Genomic DNA, 21,945 nt, shown 5'->3' with positions numbered 1-21,945 from the left:
TCCCTCAACGTCATAATGCGCATAATGTCACTGCGGCACCAGTGATAATATCAATAAAAATAAACACAATACTTATAACAGTTCTGATGTGATAATAGCACAATAACAACAAATTAGCCATAGTTTGAAGTGCAGTATTTCCAGTCTCCCTCATATCCCATTTTCTTCATCTCTGTATTTCGCCAGTAATGCTTTTTTGTATTTAAATTTGAACACATGGATATTTGGACATTGTTTGATTTCATTTAGCAAATTATTCCAAAGTCTGACTCCACACACAGACACACACATACTTCTCCTGGTGGTTCTCACCTTTGGGATTTTGAATTCACCACAGCCCCTCAAGTTATAATTTCCCTCTTTCCGAGTGAATAATCTTTGTATGTTTTCTGGCACTATGTTTTCGTTGACCTTAAATAACAGTTGTGAAGTGAAACAATTTATTAAATCATCCAATTTCAATAAATTGGACTGCATGAATAAAATATTGGTATGATCCCGATATCCTACCCTGTGTATGGTTCTTATTGCACGTTTTTGAAGGATAAAAAGGGTCTGTAGTGAACTTTTGTAATTATTGCCCCAGACTTCTGCACCATATGTTAAATATGGCAGAACGAGAGAACAATATAATAAATACAATGCATTATAATGTAAAAGAGCTTTGGTTTTATTAATTATTGAAATGCTTTTAGATACCTTTGTTTGTATGTGTCTGATGTGTGTTTTCCAACTTAATTTATTGTCTATTATGACCCCTAAAAACTTAATTTCTGATACAATGTCTATTGTGACACCATCCATTTTTACTTCTAAATCTTGATTTGCCTTACGATTACCAAAGAATATTACTTTGGTTTTATTCAAATTTAAAGATAATTTATTTATATCCCTCCATATTTTTAGGTTAATTAGTTCACTATTAATACAGGTTACCAAATCCATATAGTTATCATTTGAATAGAAAATGTTAGTGTCGTCTGCAAATACTACTATTTTCAATAGTTTTGAAACATTAAAAATATCGTTAATATATAAATTAAATAGCTTTGGTCCCAGGATAGAACCCTGTGGTACTCCACAACAGATGTCCAAATATTCAGATGAAAACTTTCCCATTTTTACATATTGCTTCCTCCCTGTCAAATAACTTTGAATCCATTGCAAAGCCACTCCCCTGATGCCATATTTTTCCAGTTTTTTAATAGTATATTATGATTAATGGTATCAAATGCTTTTTTTAAGTCAATAAATACCCCTACTGCGTATCTCTTCTTTTCTATACTGTGGGTGATTTCTTCTACTGCATCAATAATTGCCATTGTTGCTGATCTGTTTGCTCTAAAACCATATTGACTTTCATTAATCAATTTATGTTTATCTACAAATTGTTCTAGTCTATTATTGTAAAGTCTCTCTAATATTTTAGAGAACTGAGGAAGCAGAGATACCGGTCTATAGTTTGTAAAAATGTGCTTGTTCACATTTTTGTATATTGGTATAACTTTTGCTATTTTCATTTGATTTGGAAATGTGCCTGTTAGAAATGATAGATTACAGATGTAGGTCCATGGTTTCACAATGCTATTTATAATTTGCTTAATTAGTACCATATCGATGTCAAAACAATCCATAGACGTTTTGTTTTTACAGTTGTTAACCACGTCTAAGATTTCTGATTCCGTAACCCCAGATAAAAACATGGTCTTGGAGTTCATTTTTATTAGTGACTCAAAATTTTTACCACTGCACTCTGGGATATTTGCAGCGAGCTCTGGTCCAACATTTACAAAATAACTATTGAAATTCTCCACAACTTGTTTTAAATTATAATTTTCACTGTTCTTATCAATAAAATAGTTTGGATATGCATTGCTTACATTCTTTCCTTTTATTATACTATTTAATATATCCCAAATACCTTTGATATTACTTTTGTTATGATGTAATAAATTGGTGTAGTATAATTTCTTGCTTGCTCTTAATATTCCTGTCAATTTGTTTTTATACGTTTTATATCGGGATTCGGCTTCCTCAGTTCTTAGTTTAATAAATTTTCTATATAAGTTGTTTTTTTTCTTACAAGCATTATGTACACCCTTAGTTATCCATGGATGGTTTACAGATTTATTCTTAATATTAGTTTGTCTCATTGGGCAATTTTTGTTATACTTGTTGGTGAATATTTCCAAAAATATGTCAAACGCACCATCCACATCATCTGTACCATATATAGCATTCCAGTTTTGTTTAACTAAGTCATTAGAGAGTGATATGATAGTCTCTTCAGTTCTAACTCGTTTGTAAACATAATCCTTAATTGATTCTTGTCTAGTAACCTTTTCATCATACACTGTAAATTCTGGTAGGTGATCAGAAATATCACAAACCAGTAATCCGCTGACGTTTGTAAATTCCATATTATTTGTAAATATATTGTCAATGAGTGTTGCACTGTGTGAAGCTAATCTACTAGGCCTTAATATAGTTGGGTACAATCTCATACTGTACATCATACTAATATAGTCATCAATGTTTTTATGTTTGTTTGGATTCATTAGATCGATGTTGAAATCTCCACAAACAGTGTTTTGGCGTCTATTGTTGAATATGTTTTTTCAGCCCAGTTTGTGAAGATTTCCAGATTTGATCTATATACACAACTGACTATAATATCTTTTCTTTTTTCATTTATAATTTCTATTGTAATACATTCAAGTAAATCGTCAATGACAAATGACGTTTTGTAATATTTTCGATTTTAATCTTTTGTGCACATATATAGCTACTCCACCTCCTATTTTGTTTGATCTATTTACATAGTTCAAATTATAGTTGTTTAATTCAAAATTGACATCCCTTTCCTCACTGAACCACGTTTCAGAAACTGCAATAACACTAAACGGGTTCTCAAAATGCTGTAAGTACTCGCTGATGTCATCAAAATGTGTGTGCATACTTCTACTGTTAAAGTGAATTATTGAGAATTTGCCTTCAGATTTAACAAAAGTATTATATTCATTTCCAGTTTAATATTTGCAATTGTCTGAGCTAGCTGATAGGAATTTGTGGTCAGGATCGAAGTCATCTAATCTTGAATTATTGGAGTCAGTGTGATCAACAATACTCAGTTCCGGCGTAATATAATATGATGGATTTTTTTATTGTGATCTGTAATAAAGGTGTCCATATTGTCAGTCCAGGAGGTCATTGTTACACTTCAGGCAAATCTGTCCAGCTCCTGCATTTCTCGGACCCAAAGTATTTTTGCTTCTTCTGGAGTGCCGTTTAACTTTATGTATATTCTACAGTTTGAAGTCCAAGTTCCTTGTATCTTGTTCGTTTTCCTCAAAAATCGAGCCTGTCTTGCAATGTCAGTTTTTTTTTTGCTTAAGTGTTCATTTAAATAAACATTTGTCCCTTTTAGTTTCTTTCCTTGTTTAAGGATTTCATGTTTCCGTTTTCTGTTGACAAATCTCATGATGGTCGCCTTAGGTCGGTTCTCACCTCTTGTTAATTGATGGCATGCTTCTATGTCCTCAGCATTGATGGATATGCCTTTTTTGCTCATAAAAGCAATGACCTGTTGCTCAGCAGAATCTTCATCCGCATCCGCTGCAATATTTTTATTTGCCACAGCCTTGGCATACGTCCGAGGTTTAATGTCCAGACCGGTGAAAATAATGTAATTTATCCTGGTGTACTGTTCCAGATCTGCTACGTGTCCTTCTAGCGCAATGATCCTCTTGTCTTTCTCCATGTTTTCGTTTTTTAGGTCTTTGATTTCAGCCATTAAACTCAAGATTGTGTCTTGTTGTTTAGCGACTATATCCATTTTATCCATTAAAAAGCCGAATGACTTTTTAATTTCCTCGAGTTCTTTATCTCTGCTCGGCATCTTAAAAACTTCCGCTTCACTTACGGCACCGTCCGCTGATTGCCTCATCCGATCGCCCTCTGACTCTCAAGTTGTTATTTCGCCGGACTTAGTTTCCCCGGCTTTTGGTCGCTTTACAAAGCAGCGCCGCCATGTTTGCCAGCGTCAACAATGGCCGGTCTCGGAAAGCAGGCGAATCGGCCTCTTTCCTGCACTGGTTTTCGAAAGAAACCCACCGAGTCAACGACGTCAGCTCCGTGCTTTATTTTCTTTTCGAATCCCAGACGCCAAAATTGTGGCATTCAAGTGGCCATAGCACATTAGCGGCTACGCTAGCTTCACTCACGGTGCGGTGCATTCACGTGAATTAAAAGAATTTAACACAAACACAAAAGTAACCCAGTCCCGCGATTGAAACTGAATGTCCTTCATTAAAGTACACAGTCCAAAAATCACAGCCGGCAAAATGAACGGAATATGATACTGGTACTTAAGGTTTGATGCAGACTTGCAGAGTCCGGGTCTCGTTGAAAGTAATCCAAGGAAAAAAGTGTATTTCCAAAGGTAAGGGTGGGAAAAATATATATCCACTATTTTCCGCCGCGTCCACAAACACGTCTCACGTTTACTCCACTTCCCGTCAGCCCCTGTGGTTTTCGCCCCTTCTTTTTGATTCACCCGTGTAATACATATCAGAATAAGTCTCTAAAATAAATACATTACAAAAATATACAGTTGCCAAAACATATTATACATGGTTACACATATTTACAAAGAAAGAAGGTACACCGAGAGAGTTTTCAATCCCAAATGGTGCCTGTGACAGGTAGCAACACGCTAGCAACACAGTAAACGGGTCTGTTAAAAAAACATGCCGTACTTGTAAAAATCGCGGTGAACCATCCTCATCTTCCTCCTTAGAACTGAAGCCATCAAAGTCGTCCTCCTCAGTGTCGAAAAGAAACTGTCACATAGACGTCGTCTCACGCAGCCGCACTCGCGCTGTCATTGTCGCTTGAACTCTCATCCATTCCTGATTCTGTGCCCTCCTCTTCGTCACGCAGCAGACCGGCTTCTCGGAACCTGTTGGTGATGGTTGATTTTTTGATGCTGCCCCACGCTGTCAGGATCCACTGGCAGACTTGCGAAAAAGTTGCCTTTCGCATGCGGCCAGTTTTAGTGAGAGATTTCTCTCCGCTAGTCAAGCCAAGAAGTTGCAGTCTTCCTCGGCGCATATATTCCACCGGTCTAAATCTTACCTTTTGTACTCGAGCGCCGCTGGCAGCCGTTAGAATAACTGCAGAAATTTGGCGCATCACTGAATAAGCCACAGGGTTGAAAGTTTGGGGAAAAAGTAGCAGCTTATAGTCCGGAATTTATGGTAATTGCTTCTCCACATTAGGCGGTTAATAATGTTTGACTGACCTATTTAACTGTTTTGTTGACGTTCCTACTGTAGCCTCTTATAGTCTGGTGCGCCTTATGTATGGAAAATACATGACAAAAGACTATTTTTGTGGGTGCGCCTTATAGTGCAGAAAATAGGTTAACTTTCACATAATAAAGACTTAACAGAAAGAAACGTCAGGATAAATAGACAAAAATATTTACATGGTATGCAGAAATGCGGGCAGCACGGCGGCGCAGTGGTTAGCGCTTGTGCGGCACAGTTCATGTCATGGGAACCTGTCGTGGGTTCAAATCCAGCTCCAGACTTCCTGTGCGGAGTTTGTATGTTCTCCCCGTGCTTGCGTGGGTTTCCTCCGGGCACTCCGGTTTCCCCCCACGTTCCAAAAACATGCATTTCAGGTGAATTGGCCGGTCCAAATTGTCCCTAGGTGTGAATGAGCGAATGAGTTGTCTGTCCCTGTGTACCCTGCGATTGGCTGGCAACCAGTTCAGGGTGTCCCCTGCCCACTGCCCGGAGATGGCTGGGATGGGCTCCAGCCCCCCCGTGACCCCAATGAGGATAAGCGGTACGGCTAATGAGATGAGATGAGATGAGAAATGCAAGATTACTTTGTAGAGTCTTGAGCAACGTTCCCTCTAAACTGCGCAAACGCGCACTGCCCGCACATTCTCAGCGCACAAGAAAATCTAGCCAGCTCACAAAAATCAGGGCTCGAAATTTCTAATTAAGAATCAAATTAAGTCAAAGCTACAGTGCATTGAAGGTAAAAATACAAGGGTTCCCCTGACGTTGTGTTCTAAATGCGGTATTTGGAAGTCAAGGTCGAAGTAGGACGAAGTTGAGTAAAGTCAGTAGAGTTTTTCGAGAGCGGCCTCTTCGGCTCGGCTCACTAAAAAGAACTGGCTCTTTCGGGTCCTAAACGGCTCTTCAGGTTGTTTTTGCTTCTTTCATCCCTATATGACCAAATATTATGTAAAATTATGCACAAAATGACTTAAAGGAAGGGGGAATAGAACAAAAAAGAAAAAAATACTAAAATGAAAAAGTAGTGAAAAGCTGAGAAAAAAAGAAACAAAAGGAAGAGAAAAAAGGAGGAAAATTTCAGAAAAACGCCAGAAAAAAAGAAAGAAAGGGAAAAAAGTAAATAGAGAACAAAAAGAAAAAAAGGAAGATCTAGGAAAAAATAACCACAATGAGATTTTTTTAAAGGAATTTAAAAAAATAGAAAAAAACAGGGGAAAAGAAGAAAAAGTTTGTGTTGCATTCAAATAATTTCCATTTATACCAAGTCAATCTTGTTGCCAACATTGCACTTCCACTAAGAAATGTGATTAAATACAGTTGTGTATCGTACTACTAATGATTTAGTTGCCACACTTGGGATTGCCGTTGCTCACCGTTGTTTCAAGCGTTGCTCACCGACTTTGTGTGAACGCTCAAACCCGTGGAAATTTAGAGGGAACATTTGATTTAAAACAAGGGCTTTCTACGAGGGTTTTTTATTATTGTGATTCATTTACATATACAGGGGATGCACTGAAATTCCTGGTACCGAAAACGTGAAACGCATGGCCAACCACCAAAAATGAAACGCAATAACTGAATACATAAACTACTTTGAAAAAGATGTATTCAAGTTTATCAATAACATTTTTTCCAGTAACATGCTTTTGTGGCCGACTGAGCCTATTTTAACCACAATCCTCGTGATAACATCCTACTAACACGGTAACATGATTTTCTTTTCAGAATTGCATATTAAACTGGTAACCTTGTACAATGTAAGTTTAAGACCTAATCAATCAAATATAAGCGGTTGTGATGCATTGAGGTCATACTTGGGTCACGGCGCAATACTCGGAAGGGGCAGAATTTAATCAGAGTGGTTGAAGATCACGCTTATCTCCAGATGTGACTGTTGGGATGCACCTTGGTAACTCCTCCCACAGCACATAGGAAATGTATATATGGTATATTTTTGCAGCCACCTAAATAGCTAAACATTTTGATGTATTTTTTTTTTCAAATTTAAAAAAAAAATGGTAAATTGGGGAAATAAAGTAGTAGGTCAGCTACCATTCGTCATACTTGTTTAATGGGAATTTGTGTACAAATGGCGATCATATTGAAAAATGTGGTCGAATAAATACAAGGGGAGAAAAAATATTGCAGTTTCTCAAAAACAAAATTGTGATTCTTTAAGAAACCACATTTTTGCAACTCATTAGTAGCACTTTTCGGACTTCTGTCCTTCCTTTTTTACTGAAAGAAAATTTGAAATTTCAGTAAATGTATGTACTTTCTGTACAGGGTTAAATGTTTCACTAACATTTGCACTGCTTTATATTAAGCATTATTGCAAAAACACAAGCATTAGCCGCCAGCTGCTGTGTGCACAATGCTAGCATCAGCGACATCAGCTACTAATTAGCAATGACTTTTAATAACAAAATTAGAATTTTGATATTTAAAGATTTGTATAAAAACTAACTACCGTAATTTGTATTTTCATAGTTTATCAAAAATAAAAGCGGCAAATGTATGAGTTTGCATGATTTGAGATTAGGTGACGATGCAAGGACACTAGCGTTAGCGCTATCAACTATATCCTGCATTAATGGTTAACTTTGTGAGATTATCATGAGCTGCAGAATTACTGATTGCATTTTTTTTTTTTTTTATTGAACATTGCATTATTACAAACAAAATTTGCATGAAAACAGTCACACAACAATACAAAGTTAACAATCTTTAAAAAGGGAGGCATAACGAGCTGGTAAATTATTTAGCATTACCTCCTAAAGTGACGCTAATGGCTAAAATGAAGTTAGCCATCTGCATTAGCAAAAACATGTGCCCCTTTCTTAGCATGGTTAGTCTGTGCCTCGCCATTGCTGTCAACAGTGTCCACAATACTAGGATTAATAGATAACATGGTGGCACTGTCATAAAGATGTTAAATTTGTTGACATTAGCTTCTAAACTGACAGCTAAAGTGAAGCTAATGCGGGTTGCGGCTGCGTTAGTGGAAGTATGCGCCCCTTTCTTAACATGGTTAGTCTGTGCCTCGCCATTGCTGTCAACAGTGTTCACAATACTAGGATTGATAGTTAACATGGTGGCACTGTCATAAAGATATCAAATTTGTTGACATTAAAGTGATGCTAATGCAGCTTGCGGCTGGGTTAGTGGAAATATGCACCCCTTTTCTCAACCTGGTTAGTCTGTGCCTCGTCATTGTGTTAATTTACGTTGCAACGACTTGAATTGAATTGTCTTTGTCATTGATAACTGCATTGTGAAACATTGGTTGAGACGCGATTAGACTCGGTACTCCAGATAAACGCCTATTAAAGACTTTAAAGAGAAAAACCTGCCGTTTTATGACCATTTTTCCGAAATATTTTTCACGTCTGCAGGTCAAACTCTCCAGTTTAAACCTGGACGACCACGCCAGGAAGAAGATGTTAAAACTGGTCGGGGAGCGATACTGCAAAGACACGGACGTCCTTACCATCACCACCGATAGGTGAGGACGTCACGCTCTTTTCACTTTCACAGAGGATGAAACTCACTCGCTGTCGCGCCCCCTAGCTGTCCGCTGCGGCAACAGAATTACGACTACGCCGTGTACCTGCTGACCGTCCTTTACCACGAGTCCTGGGTGAGTGCAAATACTGTCGAGCTTTTGAGAAAGAGGACTACTCGCTCGTTTGCTGGGAGCAGAAAACAATCTGCTGACCTTTAGGGTGCACAATGAGCGGCACAGTTCTTGTGCAAGGTTTTTTTTTTTTTTTTTTTTAAACAGAGGGGATTTGTTAACCAAAAGCTAGGTGACCAACCAACTGTATCCCTGCTTAGCTTTCCAACTTCTACACAGGGTGTCCCATAAATTTATACACACTTCACAGCAATGTGGAGTTCTAATCTATCGTATATGGAGTCCTTTCGATGTGTCTGTTAAAAGTTCCATTTTTGCAAATCCACAACCCAGTCTTATAAAATAATTGGTCAGGAGCGCATTCCGTTTTACTTTTATTTATTTTGTAACCGAACTGCTTCTCTTCAGCTCTATTTTTTTCGTCCTGGAAATAGAACACACGGCCAGACAGGATTGTCTGACGTCAGCAAAGCTTATAAACTTCTATTTCAGATTTGATTTTGGGGTAAGCATGCCGGATACTGAGTTTACCTTACTACAAAAAAAAATCTGGAAATGTGAAAATAAGGCTGAAGTTTAGAGATTCCAAACACAGATTCACCAACATGTCTTTGCTCTTCAGCTTTATTTTCGCACTTCCAGAATGTTTTAGCACCATTTGTTTGTTTTCAGCCAGTCTTACTCCTAAATAAATGTTAGATCTTGGCCACAAACCCAGCCCGAATTTCAGTTTTGTTCCAAATCGCTTAATCCAAAGAAATATTCATCCTTTCTTCCACCTCCCTTATGTCAGACGTCATTTTCGCTTCTTTCCACTAACTTACAAGCTTCTCTCTGCATTTCGGACAAATATTTTACTAGTTGCAGCTTGTAATCTGCGTAATATGATTTTCATTTTTTTTGCCATTTAGTTGAGTTTTACTTTCGTTTTCGTTCACTGCGCGTCGTCAAAATGCACACTTTGGCTTGAGGGACTCGGCCCCAAGTAAATCCCAAGCTGCGTACCTCAGCTTTGGCGGTGAATTAAAGCTTCAGGTTTGTTTCGGGCTCGGTTATCAAATCAAGTTCGTCAGTCGGTTTTGGGCGGGTTCAGGTTTATATACCCGCGACTCGGATCGGGTCCGGCTGAATTTCTTAAGCCCGACCTTACCTCTACTCCAAAACCTATTCTGAAATAGAAAAAAAGTTCATTGATTATTTAAAGTCAAAGAGTGTTTACATTTTTGGGACACCTTAGATTTACAATAAATGAATTGTATCCTAAACGCTCTTACAAAAAGAATTATTATAATAATTTTTATAGTTTGTTATAGATTTAAATGTATTGAATAGTATTTTTCCTCATCATAATAGTTGATCTGCAAATAGAGAAAAATTGTCATCTATCATAAGGAATACTTGAGAAAATGAATAAAAAGTGTTTTTAAACATATGATTTAAGTGGAAAATATGCAAAAATATTTTAATGCACTAAAACATATAAAGAATGTTAAGTCCAATAACATATGTTTTATGTATGTTATGTTTATTCCTCCAACATTCCAAAAACATGCATGTCAGGTTAATTAGCCAGTTAAAATTGTCCCTAGGTGTGAAGCAAGTGAGTTGTCTGTCCCTGTGTGCCCTGCGACTGGCTGGCAACCAGTTCAGGGTGTCCCTTGCCCACTGCCCGAAGATAGCTGGGATGGGCTCCGGCACCCCCGCGACCCTATTGAGGATAAGCGGTGCGGATAATGGATGGATGGAAGGATAAATTGTAAAATAAATCACATTTTTTAAAAATGTATATACAATTATTTTTGCCTCATTCTACGTAGTTTCTGTGAATAGCAAAAAGAATATTGACACCTATGATAATAGGGTAAAACAATAATGTTTAAGTTACTTTAGGAAAATTTTTTTTTTTTAAATGTAAAATGTATTAAAACATAAAAAAGAGGTCCAACGACATAAAATATATGAAATCTTTTGAGAAATTGTAAAATCATTCGTACTGTTTTGGTTATTTACATTCGTATTTCGTTCAAAACATTATCTGTGAATAGCACAAAATACACCTGTCATAAGAGGAAAAACAATATAGTATCCCAAAAAAATGGAGAAGGGGAAAGTGTCAATACGTATTAAAAAGTGGTGTGTAATAACAATTGGAATGCTTCTTTTCAAGGCCTTGGGATTAGAATTGACTTTTTTCTTTATTGGGCACCATATAATGGTCATTTTACAATCACTTATGATAGGATATTGAATGCAATTTTAAGTAACCCAAAGTATTAGGGGAGATAGTGTTTAAAGAAGGTTATTACTGAAAATGATCATCTAAGAACATCCCTTATTTATTAGAAAACGGAGGCATGGGAGGCCGACAAGACGGTCGCAGACATGGAGGAGTATTCTTGGGAGGGCAGCCCGTCCCAGAATAACATATTGGGCACGCTTTTACGCGAGGCGTCCGAAGACGAGGGAGAACGGCGGCGCCTGCTGGAAAGAAGCGAAATGCAAGAATATAAAGACTCGGTCAGCAGACTGAAGAACCAAGGCGCCAGTGAGAGCGCCATGCTGCAGTACAAAGAAGCCGTCAAGAAAGTGCTCAAGATTTGACGCCGGAGTCCTACAACCAAACCTTTTATGTATTTATGCATCCCCCCTTTATTTTCTATCTCCTAAAACAAAAGTGTCTTTGATGTGCGACTTTATTACAATGGCGCTGCCGAAGTCTTAATAAATGTGTATGAAAAATGACCAAATATCTTGTGGCTTCATGAACTTCAATGTAGAAAAATTAAATTTTAAAGTGACAGTGTAGAATAATTCAGCACTAGAGGTCGGTGTAGCCTAAAATGAAGCGGGTGCATTTAAAGAAAACTTACACTTCCTGAAGGAGACCACTTTGTAAAAATCAGAAGCCTACTTCCATGTTTTCTTGTGTGAGCAACGATGAATTTCAGCTCGCGACAGGACATAAAAGCTGGTTACAGCTGCAGCGGATGAAAAGAACATTTAACGTGAGTTGGTCTGAGTCAGTGGTTCTCAAATAGCAAAGCGAGGCTCCATCAAGGCCCCCGGGGGGCTCTGGCCTTGATCAAGGAGGGCGTGGGCATATTAGACTTAAAGGAACTTTTTTTACTTTGCTTGAATAACGTGCAATTGCACCTCCGCTACACTTGGGGGCAGTGGCGTTCTCAGTGGCACAGAGTGTTTTGTTTACATTTAGCCTCCACGCATTACATTAGGCACAGAGAATATTTGAGTAGGACGTGTAAAAACCAAGTGGAGCAGGCCCTCAAGTGACACCATAATCAAAAATATAAAATACTGATGTGAAGACAGGCGAAGAGGAACTGGGTAAAAAGACAAAAGTCTTCTCCCGTAGCACTTCCTTGCGATCACTGAGGAAGACGAGCAAAGACTGGTGTGCTTGCTATGTTTAAAATGTTGGCAGCGGACAGCACAATGCCAAATAAATTAAGTTGTCACTTAGACATTGCAACCCAATCAAGTCGCTTGAGTTTCCCTGCAGTAAAAATGTGTCAAAAGGCGTAGATTTGGCATGGACACAGGTGACGTATAACAATCAATATCGAGAAATGTTTTGTAACCACCAAAATTTATTATTATTATTATCACTTTTAAAAAAAAAAGATCTTGGGTAGGCGCAAGAGGATTTCTTCTTTCGAGGAGGGTCGTGGCCGAAAATATTCAAAAATCACTGGTCTAAGCTGATTTAAGTGGCTAACCTTAGCGGCTAACGGGAGAAACTACTAAAAAGTAGCTGGAAAAAGTGAAAAGCTGGAGTTGGTGAGAGCTGCTTTCGGCGGCTAACTTTTACAGCTAGCTTGAAAAAGCTGTTAAAAAGGCCAGTAAGAGATGGAATTTATCTAAAATCAGGATCCTGATTCAAGAAACTGGCAACGTTAGCTTGCATGACAAGCTTCGGTAGTAACTCTTAAGGAAAAAGCAGGTAATAGAGGTGAGCCATAGCCTTCCCTCAAGTGGCTAATGAGGGAAACGGAGAAAAAAAGTAACAGGATGACAAAACGCCAGATGCTAAATCACGTTCGTTCACCGAACCATCTGTGGAAGGCAAGTGACACTGAAGGAAACAGTGGCAAGCCATATCCCGCAGCAGAGTGGCTAACATAAGTGGCCAGAGGAGGAAACAATCTGAAAAAAGTCCAAGATGCCTGAATCACACGACTCGAATGTGGAAGCAAGTGACACTGAAGGACAAAGCAGGAGCAGCTGACGATAGTAGTTAGTGGTGAGCCATAACATGCACGCAGGTGCCTATGATAAGTGGCTAGAGAAGGAAAGAGAGATACCTGTAAAATTGGACTCTCAGCTATGTGTAGTAGGTAGCCGTAAAGAGCTCAGGGCACTACCGGGACAAGCTACCTTGGCAAAATGGTCATTTAGGCTTCTGTAGCAGTAAGATGTCAGCATTTTAAAAGGGCATCTCAACTTGTGTAATACATTTTTACAATTATGTGTGTGAGTACATGTGTTGTAGACCAGGGCACATGAACAAAAACAGGTTGAACTCAGATGGATAAACGGAAGAATGAGGTGAAATGAAGTACAGAAACGTCAAACTTGCGAGACAACTGCAGACCCAGAGCATCGGAATCAGACATACCCACTGTAAAGCGTTAAAATTCAGGATCAGAAACCCCCATTTCAAAACCTTTAGTCATCGCTACCCTTGAGCAATCAGGTCGTACGTTACCAGACGTGTATTTCCTCTTCTTTCGGACGTACGGTACCATTCCGTCGTCCTCCTTTTTGCCCTACAGCTAGCAAGGAACCAGACAAAGCATCCCAGTAAAACAACCACACAAGTGGCCAGGACTACCAATAGGCTGCGATTCCCGGGACCCAAATCCACCTCGGTGGCCTCTACACTTGGAGTCGAACCTCGGTCTTTTAGGGACTTTGTGCTTGGTCCATTTGGGTTTAGCTGGTCGGACGACGTTCGGGTGCTCAAATCGTTCAGGTCCCGGTCTTTAAATGGTGATTGGGTTTTTGATTTGTTAGTGTCTTGCTCTTTCGATGCTGGCTCTTTAACAGACCAGTCTGGGCTTGGTCCATTGCTGTTTCGCTCAGGAGACGATGTTCGAGTGCTCGCGTCATTTGTGTCCCCGTCTTTAAACGTTGATTCGGTGTTTGGTTTGTGGGTGCCACGCTCTTTAAACCATCTGTAGGTGGTGGAATCTTTGGATTCTGGCTTTATAACGGGCGAGCGGGTGCTTGGATCATTGTTCCCTCGCTCTTTCAACGACGGTTGTGTCTCTGATTCAAATAAGGCGCTTGTCTGATTGGTACCATGACTTGTGACCAACAATTGGGCGCTTGGATAATTACTGCTTTGTTCCATTAAGGACAACACGGTTCCTGGATAGTCTGTTTTCGGGTCTGGTTCTCTATACCATCTCCGGGTTCTGGGATCATGTTTTTTGTCAACCGTTGTTTGTTTGTTTGAATCCTTGCCGTTTGGTCTTTCCACCAATGTTTGGGTATTTTGATTATTGGGGTCTTTCTTTTGTCCCAAGTCTTGGATACCGTGATTTGTGTTTCCTTTTGGTTCCAACAAGGTTTGGGTGCTTGGATCATTGCTTTCCCTTACCACTGTTTGATAGTTTGAGTAATTTTGTTCCTCAACAGACTGTAGTGTGCTTGGACTGTCGCTGTCATGACTTTTGACCATTGTCAGTGTGTGTTGATCATTGTGGCCTTTCTTTTGAACCAGATTCTGCGTTTCTTGATCAGTACTTCCTTGCTTTTGAACTGTGCTCAGACTATTCATATTTTCAACTGATTTTGGAAAAGTTAAACCAATGCCATTTTCATGAACAGACAATATGGTGCTTGGTGTCTGGGTGCTTTGACTCTCAGGGACATACTTTCCAACAGAGTCTTGATCACCTTTTTTGCCGGTTCCTTGCTTTTGGACGAAGGTTTGGGTTCTCAGATCTTGCGTCCTTCTCTCGTTAACTGATGTTTGGGTGCTGGGATAACTAGCCCCTCCTTGTCTAGCAGTCAACAGGGTACCCGGAACGCTGGTTTCTTGACTTTTGACCAACGTCTGGGGGCTCTGAACATCAGGTCCTTTTTTTCGAACAGAGTCTCGGGCACCTTGATCACCAGTTCCTTGCTCTTTAACGAGCATAAGGGTTATTTGATTTTTCGTTATTCTCTCGTTAACTGATTTTTTGTTTTGGTCATTATTGGTCGCTTGTTGTGTACCAGAAGACTGGGTATTGGGATTTTGAGTGGCTAGCGTTTTTACAAGTAACTTGGTGTTTCGATAAATGCTGTCTGAAGCGTCTCCTTCTTCAGTCCATGTTTGGGTGGTGGTATTCACGATTTGCTTTACATCTGATTTTGGGGTGTTCACACTATTGATTGACGTCAAGAAATGAGTGGTGGTGTTGGTAGAGACAGAAGTTAGAGGCGTCAAAGAAACTTTAGTTGGCATTCCGGTGGTCTTGGAGGTTCTTGAAGTTGCTGTTTCAATTATAGGAACTGGAGGTGGCAGATGGAAGAATTGACGCTTGTCCGAGGCGTTACCGACACCCACGCGGAACTTGGGCAATAGGTGTTTGCCAAACACCAACAGGTCCGGATCCTCACCTGAGAGAGTCAGTTATCGTTTTGAGGTCTTTCAAAATGAACATAGAATCACAAGAAATCATAGTTTTTCTGAGCAATAGAGACACATTAGAAATGAGACTCTAATGCTTCCATGTGGACAAAAAACATATTTCCAAAATTGTGCTTATTGTAGCTTGGAGCTGAAGCATGTGCATTCAAAGAAGCCAGAAGGATAGCACTTGGCATAATTTGAAAGCCTTCTTCCATGTTTTCTTACGTAAGTGAGGATGAATTTCAGCCAGTTACTGGACATGAAAGCTGCTATAAACCCCACGAAAGGCACCAAAAACGGACAAGCTGGATAAAAACAGCGGCTGAAAATAGCAAATGGATGGAGTTGGTCATAGCGGGTGTAAGAAGATGCTACTAAAAGGGCTAATCATAAAAAAAGCAAATGTCAAAACCCTCGGTCCGAGAACTTAAGTGACGTTTGCTTCCGTGAACAGCTGTTGAAAGCGAGTGACACCGAAGGTAAGAAAGCTTTATTTTTACACGAAGCAGCAAACGATAACAATAGCAGCTAGCAGTGAGCCATATCCTGCAACCATGTGTCAAGTAATGTTTATTTGTGACGCCCTTAGTAATCTCAAAGATGTTTGAATTCCAATTTTTATATCTAGACAGCTTTTTATTTTTATTTTAATATTATCCCTATATTATTATTATTATTATTATTTAATTGACACTATTTCAATAACGTACTACACATGTCTAAAATAGAGGTAAAACCTCAAGCCCCACCTGGGCCAGCCCTAAAATGTATATCATTACGTTCGGGTTGGGCTTCTCAAGCTCGGCGCTGAATAACAGGGGGACTGAATCCATTGCGTGGATCCTCTGGCGAGCGACTCAAAGAAAAAGAAACAAAGAACAATGACGGGTGGATATGTTTTAAAGAAAGTCAGTGAGAGAAGCATGACCTGACCCTAACAAATAAAATGTGAAAAGTCAGCTTCTTTGGGGCTTAGTCCCTCAAATCAAGTTAATCGGTCATATTTTAATACCCGCAGGACTGGGTCGGATATTTTTTAGGCCCAATCTTATCTAAATCTTAGTGTAAATTAAAATGAAATAATTTTACAAGGTTCCTACACCTTTTTCCTGACCCAATTCAAGCACTTTAAAGTCAATGTTTCGATTTCTGCGGTACCTTTAAGAAATCTGGTGGCTAAACCTCAGTGGCTGGAGAAGGAAACAGTGGGGAAAAAAATAAGTTTGCAGCTCTATTTACATGGAGCTATCACTTGCAGCCAAGTGGTTGGAGAAGGAAAAAAATGTCTCTGAACTTGGCGAAGTCATCTGTAAACGCTAAATAGTCCAAAAAGCACTACGGGACAAGCTACCGTCGCAAAATGGTCCTTCGGGCCTCCGTAGAAGTAAGATGGAGGTCAAAATATGTCAGTTGTGTAATGTAACTTTTCTAAGTCCTATAAAAGGTTATTTGAACCAGTAGTGATGTATTTATAAGAAACCGAGTTTTTATACACTACTTGAAATCGCGTTATAATACACACTGACGCCTCAAGATAAACCGTATACATTTCTAGCCTAAAGTTGTGTTTACTTACCCACGGTGACGTTGAAAAGGACAGCTTTCGCGTTACGGCTGATGACGCAACTCTCCAAAGTTGGACACCACAGGTGGCGACAGTTGTCTTGCGTGGCGTCGTAGTTGAAAAGCGCTACATTACAGAACGCTTAACCAACAATCCACGAAAGAACTTGAGTGACAGAGTTCAATTGAACGCAGCACAACGAAGTCTCCACTCACCGCTTCCCGCCAGGCAGCAACCTCGGCCGCATTTAAGAGCACTTTCCTCTCGGTAAATCCGAAACTTTTGGGCCCCCCGCTTCTCGGACGCCTTCACGTCCACGTCGATCCCCGGGAAACTCCGAATCTTGCAGTTTTCGTAGTAAGACGTGAGCGAGCATCGCGATTCCGTTTTAAGCGCCACCAGGAGGAGCGCGAGCAAGACGCGTGCTTCCTTCATAGTCAAATTGGACACTTGAGTATCTGAGTAAGGAGTGCTTTTTACCTGTGCATGCGCCATGGGCGTTGCCAGAGGAAAACTGTGTGTAGTGGTGAGGGCTGTCTTAACAAAATGAACCAAAAATGACAAAATAGAAGAATAAAGCCTAAAAGGAAAAATTAGGATAAAAAAAGAAAAAAATACTAAGCAAGAAAAAATGAGTAAAACGAGTCCGGAAAAAGAAAATGAAACTTATAAGAAAAGAAAAAGCTAGGAAAAACGGACAAACGAAGAAAACATAATAGGAAAAAGGAGAGGAAAAGAAGAAAAATAAAGCAAGGAAAAAGAAACAGCCCAGTGGAAAGGAAACAAAAGAGGAAAAGAAAATAGTAGTAAACAAGAAGTAAATAATAAATTCAAAAACATGGAAAAAAAAGAAACAAAAGAGGAGAAAATAAACTAAAAAAGTAAAAATGGAGAACAAAATATGGTTTGGTCCATTTCAATCCTAGCTCTGCTTTTGATAGTTAGTTTTGTAGTATTACGGTAGTTTTTTTTTTTTTTTTCTTTCTTTCTTCCCAGAATTCCTGCAGTCAAATTTTTGTGGTATTTTTGTTGTATTACTGTAGTTCTATTTGGATAGTATTCTCACAGTATTTCTGCAGTAGTATCTTTGTACAATTTCCACTATAGAAATGTTGTTGTTTATATCTGTACTATTTGTGTAGTATTCCTGTATGTAGTATTTCTGCTCTAATATTTATGTGGCAGTAATTTTGTATTATAGTATAGGTTGACTGGTTGAATTCTTAACCACTAAGGTCGTAGGGGCCCCATTTTCTGTGGTGTGTCTTGGGCAAGTACAACCTGGTGGCGCCCATACCTCTCCAGGCTAACATATATATTTTAGTATAACTGTAATGTTTTTCTGTAAAAATAATTTTGAAGTAAGTTTCATACGTGAGCACATTTGCCTACCACGCAAAAGGTCCCCGGTCGGAGATCTGTTGGAAACATATGTTGGCCTGGAGAGGGATGGGCGCCAGCAGGCTGCATTTGCCCAAGACACACCACAGGAAATGGTGCCCCTAGTGGTTAAGGGATCTGCGGCTGCCTCAAACCTTCTTAATAGATGTGTCAGCTGAACCCAGGGGCGATTTTCGGTTCAGAGTTTTGCCACTGTTCTACATACTCTCACTGTAATACACCAGAGCCTCCACAGACTCCTCCACTAGCCTAACGAGAGGAGGACGAGTGGAGAGGAGGACGAGAGCAGTGCTAGGAGTGAAATGGACTGAACTAATTCAAGGCAGTGGAGTATTTACGACGCTGTGTTGTTCATTTTTGTTCTGTTTAACTTTCTCTTTTTTTAATTGTATTTGGCATTTTTCACATATTTAAAGATAGTGTTTGTAACTATGAAATATTATCCTGGCTGAAATCATTAATTGCAGCTCCTTTTGTTACGCGTGCAAGTACGTGAAATTCTTAGATCTGTTTAAAATGTTTTTTTAATCTTTTTGAGAGTTTGGGTTGGCATTTGGACTGTATTTGAAACATTCCTTTTCTTACTTTCACCATTTTCACAGTAGATCCTCCAGCACATGCGGGAATCACTTCTTCTAACCCTCTGCCCCTTTTCCTCCAGCGTAATGCGCTCCAAGGCCAGAAGACCAAGGGTAAACATAAGATAAAAGCAGATAGGTGCAGTGGGAAAAATACTCTTTAATGCTCTTTGAACTCAGTTTGGCATTAACACATGCTTATGAGAGAAAATATTTAATTTTAAACGTTTTAAGGACCCCTCAAACTATGCACCCCACTTCTGGCCTTTCCTGTCCTTTATTAGGGAAAATAGTTTTAAAAATGATACATTTTGGGGATGCCTGGCTTGAAAACGGGCTGGCTACGCCCATGGCTGAGATACTGCGAAAACTATTATTTCATTACTAAAACTTGTATTTTTTTTGACGTGAAGTGAATGCGCCCTCTTCTGGCCAAACGTAAAGTTGCAGCGGACTTTCAAGTTGTTTTTAATTTAAAAAAAATCAGGTGATTGAGAGTATTTTCTTGAGCGATTAGAAGACTCCGAAATTATTTTTTTATTTAAATAAGAAAAATGTATATTAACATCATATATATTGACAAAGATTTTTCTCCAATGAAAATAAAATCGAAATAAACCAAATGTACATTTTCAATCATATTTGTATATAATCAGATTTTTATGAATATTAATTTATTAAAAATGAATTGTGATTCTGGTTCGTGATTGAAAGATTACTTTTTTGTATGAATGATTTAAATGAAGAAAGTTATTTATTTTTTTCCCTTAAAAATTTAAACATGACTGAAATAACCCAAATTTATATATATATATATGTATATATATATATATACTGGACTGTCTCAGAAAATTAGAATATTGTGATAAAGTTCTTTATTTTCTGTAATGCAATTAAAAAAACAAAAATGTCATACATTCTGGATTCATTACACATCAACTGAACTATTTCAAGCCTTTTATTATTTGAATATTGCTGAATTTGGCTTACAGCTTAAGAAAACGCAAAAATCCTATCTCAAAATATTAGAATATCATGAAAAAGTATACAAGTAGGCTATTCAACTAATCACCTGAATCATCTAATTAACTCGAAACACCTTGCAAGGGTTTCCTGAGCCTTAAAAACACTCAGCTTGGTTCAGTAAACTAAATCACAAGTATGGGGAAGACTGCTGATCTAACTGCTGTCCAGAGGACCATCATTGATACCCTCCATCAGGAGGGTAAGACACAAAAAGAAATTTCTCAAAGAGCAGGCTGTTCACAGAGTGCAGTTTCAAAGCATATCCACAAAAAGTCTGTTGGAAGGGAAAAATGTGGCCGGAAACGCTGCACAACCAAGAGAGATGACCGCAGCCTTAACAAAATTGTGAAGAAGAGCCGCTTCCAGAATTTGGGGGAGCTTCAAAGACAGTGGGCTGAAGCTGGAGTCCAGGTATCAAAAGCCACAGTTCACAGACGAAATGGGATACAATAGCCGTATTCCCATGGTCAAGCCACTTCTGAACTCAAGACAACGGAAGAAGCGTCTGACTTGGGCTATGGAGAAGAAGCACTGGACAGTTGCAGAGTGGTCCAAAGTCCTCTTTTCAGACGAAAGCAAGTTTTGCATTTCATTTGGAAGTCAAGGCGCCAGAGTCTGGAGAAAGGCTGGAGAGGAGCAAAATCCAAGTTGCTTGAAATCCAGTGTGAAGTTCCCACAGTCAGCAATGGTTTGGGGAGCCATGTCAGCTGCTGGTGTTGGTCCACTGTGTTTCATCAAGTCCAGAGTAAATGCAACTGTGTACCAAGAGATTTTAGAGCACTACATGCTTCCATCTGCTGAAAAGCTCTATGGAGATTAGGATTTCATTTTCCAGCATGATCTGGCACCTGCCCACAGTGCCAAAACCACCAGTAACTGGTGCACTGACCATGGCATCACTGTCCTTGATTGGCCTGCTAATTCCCCTGACCTGAACCCCATCGAGAATTTGTGGGGTATAGTTAAGAAGAAGATGAAAGACACCAGACCTGCAAATGCAAATGAGCTGAAGGCCGCTATCGAAGCATCCTGGGCATCAATAACACCTTAGCAATGCCACAGGCTGATTACATCCATGACACGCCGGATTGATGCAGTAATCCGTGCAAAAGGATTCCCAACCAAGTACTGAGTGCATCAATGGACATTTTCAAATGTTTGATTTAGTTTTGCTGTTATAAAATTATTTTTTTACTTGGTCTGAGGAAGTATTCTAATATTTTGAGATAGGATTTTTGAGTTTTTTTCAGCTGTAAGCCAAAATCAGCAATATTCAAATAATAAAAGGCTTGAAATAGTTCAGTTGATGTGTAATGAATCCAGAATGTATGACATTTTTGTTTTTTTAATTGCATTACAGAAAATAAAGAACTTTATCACAATATTCTAATTTTCTGAGACAGTCCAGTATATATATAAAGAGAGAGAGAGAGAAGTTTTGGAAAATGATTGTACTTCTATTAATATCTAAAGATACATTATGTTTATTGTGAGTGAAATGAAAAATATTTTTAAATTAAAATAGCAACATTATAATTTTCACTCCAAGTTAAAAATTGAATATAACTAAAGTTGAATTGTGCGTATTTTGGGTAATTTGACACATTTTTTTAATTAATTCTACTATCATAAACAAATATAATATTTGTGTTTTGATGAATATAAATATACAAGCAAAATTATCTGCTGTTCTTATTTTGAAAAAAAAAACAACGCGAAATGACAACATTAATACTTAAAATAAGTACAAGTATATGATAATGGAAAAAATTCTTTTGAGTGTA

General features: G+C 38.7%; 2 protein-coding genes across 3 annotated transcripts; one reads left to right on the top strand and one right to left on the bottom strand.

The window, feature by feature from the left end:
* Positions 1-8,656: 8,656 nt before the first annotated feature.
* On the top strand, positions 8,657-11,696 carry LOC148363029 (small ribosomal subunit protein mS35-like). The gene is made up of 3 exons (XM_088340606.1): positions 8,657-8,817; positions 8,883-8,952; positions 11,293-11,696. The coding sequence occupies exons 1-3, from the start codon at positions 8,672-8,674 to the stop codon at positions 11,548-11,550; spliced, it is 474 nt and encodes a 157-aa protein (XP_088196732.1). The 5' UTR covers positions 8,657-8,671; the 3' UTR covers positions 11,551-11,696.
* Positions 11,233-17,591, bottom strand: mansc4 (MANSC domain containing 4). 2 transcript variants are annotated; one of them, XM_088340605.1, is made up of 4 exons: positions 17,372-17,591; positions 17,169-17,297; positions 13,864-15,579; positions 11,233-11,927 (listed from the first exon to the last, which is right to left on the bottom strand). In XM_088340605.1, the coding sequence occupies exons 1-4, from the start codon at positions 17,589-17,591 to the stop codon at positions 11,857-11,859; spliced, it is 2,136 nt and encodes a 711-aa protein (XP_088196731.1). In that variant the 3' UTR covers positions 11,233-11,856. The 2 variants fall into 2 exon arrangements, with proteins under 2 accessions (XP_088196731.1, XP_088196730.1); XM_088340604.1 differs by having other exon boundaries at positions 11,233-15,579.
* Positions 17,592-21,945: the final 4,354 nt, after the last annotated feature.

This window comes from Urocampus carinirostris, chromosome 7 (genome assembly GCF_059441175.1).
Source record: "Urocampus carinirostris isolate Australia breed hairy pipefish chromosome 7, RoL_Ucar_1.0, whole genome shotgun sequence".
Taxonomy (NCBI): domain Eukaryota; kingdom Metazoa; phylum Chordata; class Actinopteri; order Syngnathiformes; family Syngnathidae; genus Urocampus; species Urocampus carinirostris.
The sequence above is the reverse complement of the archived record's forward strand: the minus strand, read 5'-3'. Positions and strand labels throughout refer to the sequence as shown.